The sequence below is a fragment of the Meleagris gallopavo genome, unplaced genomic scaffold (assembly GCF_000146605.3).
Source record: "Meleagris gallopavo isolate NT-WF06-2002-E0010 breed Aviagen turkey brand Nicholas breeding stock unplaced genomic scaffold, Turkey_5.1 ChrUn_random_7180001933299, whole genome shotgun sequence".
NCBI lineage: Eukaryota > Metazoa > Chordata > Aves > Galliformes > Phasianidae > Meleagris > Meleagris gallopavo.
In genome coordinates, this window is record NW_011195332.1 from 23,764 (window position 1) to 25,633 (window position 1,870).

The window sequence follows — 1,870 nt, forward strand, 5'->3', positions numbered from 1 at the left end:
GGCTCCGCACGGTGCCGGCGCTGCCCCCGGCACGAGGATGGCACCGACGGCGTTCACGGCCCTCGGGCTCGGCCTCACCGCGTCCCCGCCGGGCTCACCTGACTTGGTCTGCTTGGTGTCCACCACCTTGGCGTTGGTGCTCATCTGGTACAGTGTCTCCAGCAGCTGCGTGCTCTTGCGGTACAGCGTGAGCGTGGCCGGGCCCTCCCCCTGCTTGCTCTGCGGGAGGGACACCTTGGCCACCTGCAGGGGCTTCAGGCCGGCCAGCTCCAGCTTCATCTGTGCGCCCTGCGAGGGGACGGCAGTGGAACGGACAGCAGGGACAGGGGTGAGGAATGGGGGGTGATTGGGGCAGGAGCGGGTTGGGTGTTTGGGAGGAAAGGATCGGAGAAGGAGGCATAAAGTGGTGGTCAGAAACGGCTCTGCAGGGGGGACCCGTGGTGGCAGTGCTGCCTCACGGGGGAGAGGGCGGGGGGCGACCCTGCAGTGCTGCTCAGTGCCTGCCGGGCTTGGGGCTCCCCCCCACCGGCACCACGCAGGCACAGCAGCAGCCACGGCTGTGCCCCGTTGGGTGTAAGCAATAATCATCGCCATCTGCATAATTACACGTCTGTGAATTAATGTTAGCAAAACGTTATTTAGTTAATGAGGTTCTTTGCTGCTCTGTTTCCTCGTGGAGCTCCGTTCAGCACCGCGTGCCCCCAGTCCACACCACGTGGAGCAGCAAACGCCACCAGCGCCCAGCACTGCAGCTCCTGCCCCACGGTTTGGGGGGTCGTGGCAGGGTTGCCCTGCCAGCCCCACGTCCCTCCGCCCCGCGCTCACCTTGAGGCGGTTGTTCTCGTTCTTGAGGTGCCTGATGGAGAGCTGCAGTGCTTCGATTTGCTGCAGCAGGAGGGGGGAATCCTTCACCTGCACCGGCCCCGTGCTGCCCCCGGCTGCCTGCCCGGCTCCCACGCCTGCAGGAAGGCACACGGTGTCACCCGCACGGCGTGGTGCAGCACGACGGTGGGTGCTGGGAGCTCAGCACCACGATTTGTGCCACCCCGAGCTCTGCGAGGCACCGCGGATGAGCTCAGGTCTTGCTCAGACAGAGCTCACACCACACCGTGCTCACGGCAGCCCTGGGTGCTCCCACTGCCCGTTTCCCAGGGATGCACCCGGGCTCTCTGGGCACTGCAGGGACCATCGCTGCAGCCACATCACCCCAGATCCTGCAGTCCCACACTCGGTGCAGCCCTCCGCCCCAAACCGCACAGCCTCTGAGCCACCACGACCCTCCCCGTGCTGCAGCTGCTGCCCACCCCCAGCATGCTGTGTGCCCGCTCCCCTGCATGCACTGCTGGGAGCACCGCACGCCGTGCTGCCGTACCTCTCTGCTGTTCCTCTGCAGTGCAGGGAGAGGAGGCAGAGGAGAGACAAGAAGAGGAATTATGCTGAGGATTGGGGCTGAGAGCAGCTGTGCCCCCAGCTGCGTCCTGTGCCACTCCGTCCCCCGCACAGGGAGCAGTGGCTGCAGCACACAGGGATGCCCGGAGCTGCAGCTCACGGCTGCAGTGACAGAGAGAAGTTGCAACCCAAAGGCGGCTGCCATCTGCTCCCCAGCAAGCTGGTGGTGTTCATGGTGCAGCGAGAGGGCAACGCTGCTGTGCCTTCCTTGTGATGGCATCACCAGCCCACCACAGCACTGCAGGGCCCCCCGGCCACAGGGAGCTCACGGCTCCAACCACGCACCGCTCTGCAGCCAGCACTGCTGGAAATGCCAGCGTGGCTCCCTGCAGCCCTGCGTGGAGCTCTGTCTGCCACCGCACGAGGGACACAGAGGTGCCAACACTCCAGGTGCCCTCACTGCCCCCACGCAGAGCTGCCG

General features: G+C 65.8%; 1 protein-coding gene across 1 annotated transcript in view; it reads right to left on the reverse strand.

Moving 5' to 3' along the window:
- Positions 1 to 1,870, reverse strand: part of DCTN1 (dynactin subunit 1) — a gene marked incomplete at its 3' end in the record, with an annotated part of 15,270 nt that continues 13,400 nt past the window's right edge. Inside the window, 3 exon segments of the mRNA XM_031557672.1 lie at positions 1 to 288; positions 826 to 959; positions 1,373 to 1,387. Coding sequence (XP_031413532.1) covers positions 1 to 288; positions 826 to 959; positions 1,373 to 1,387 — 437 coding nt within the window.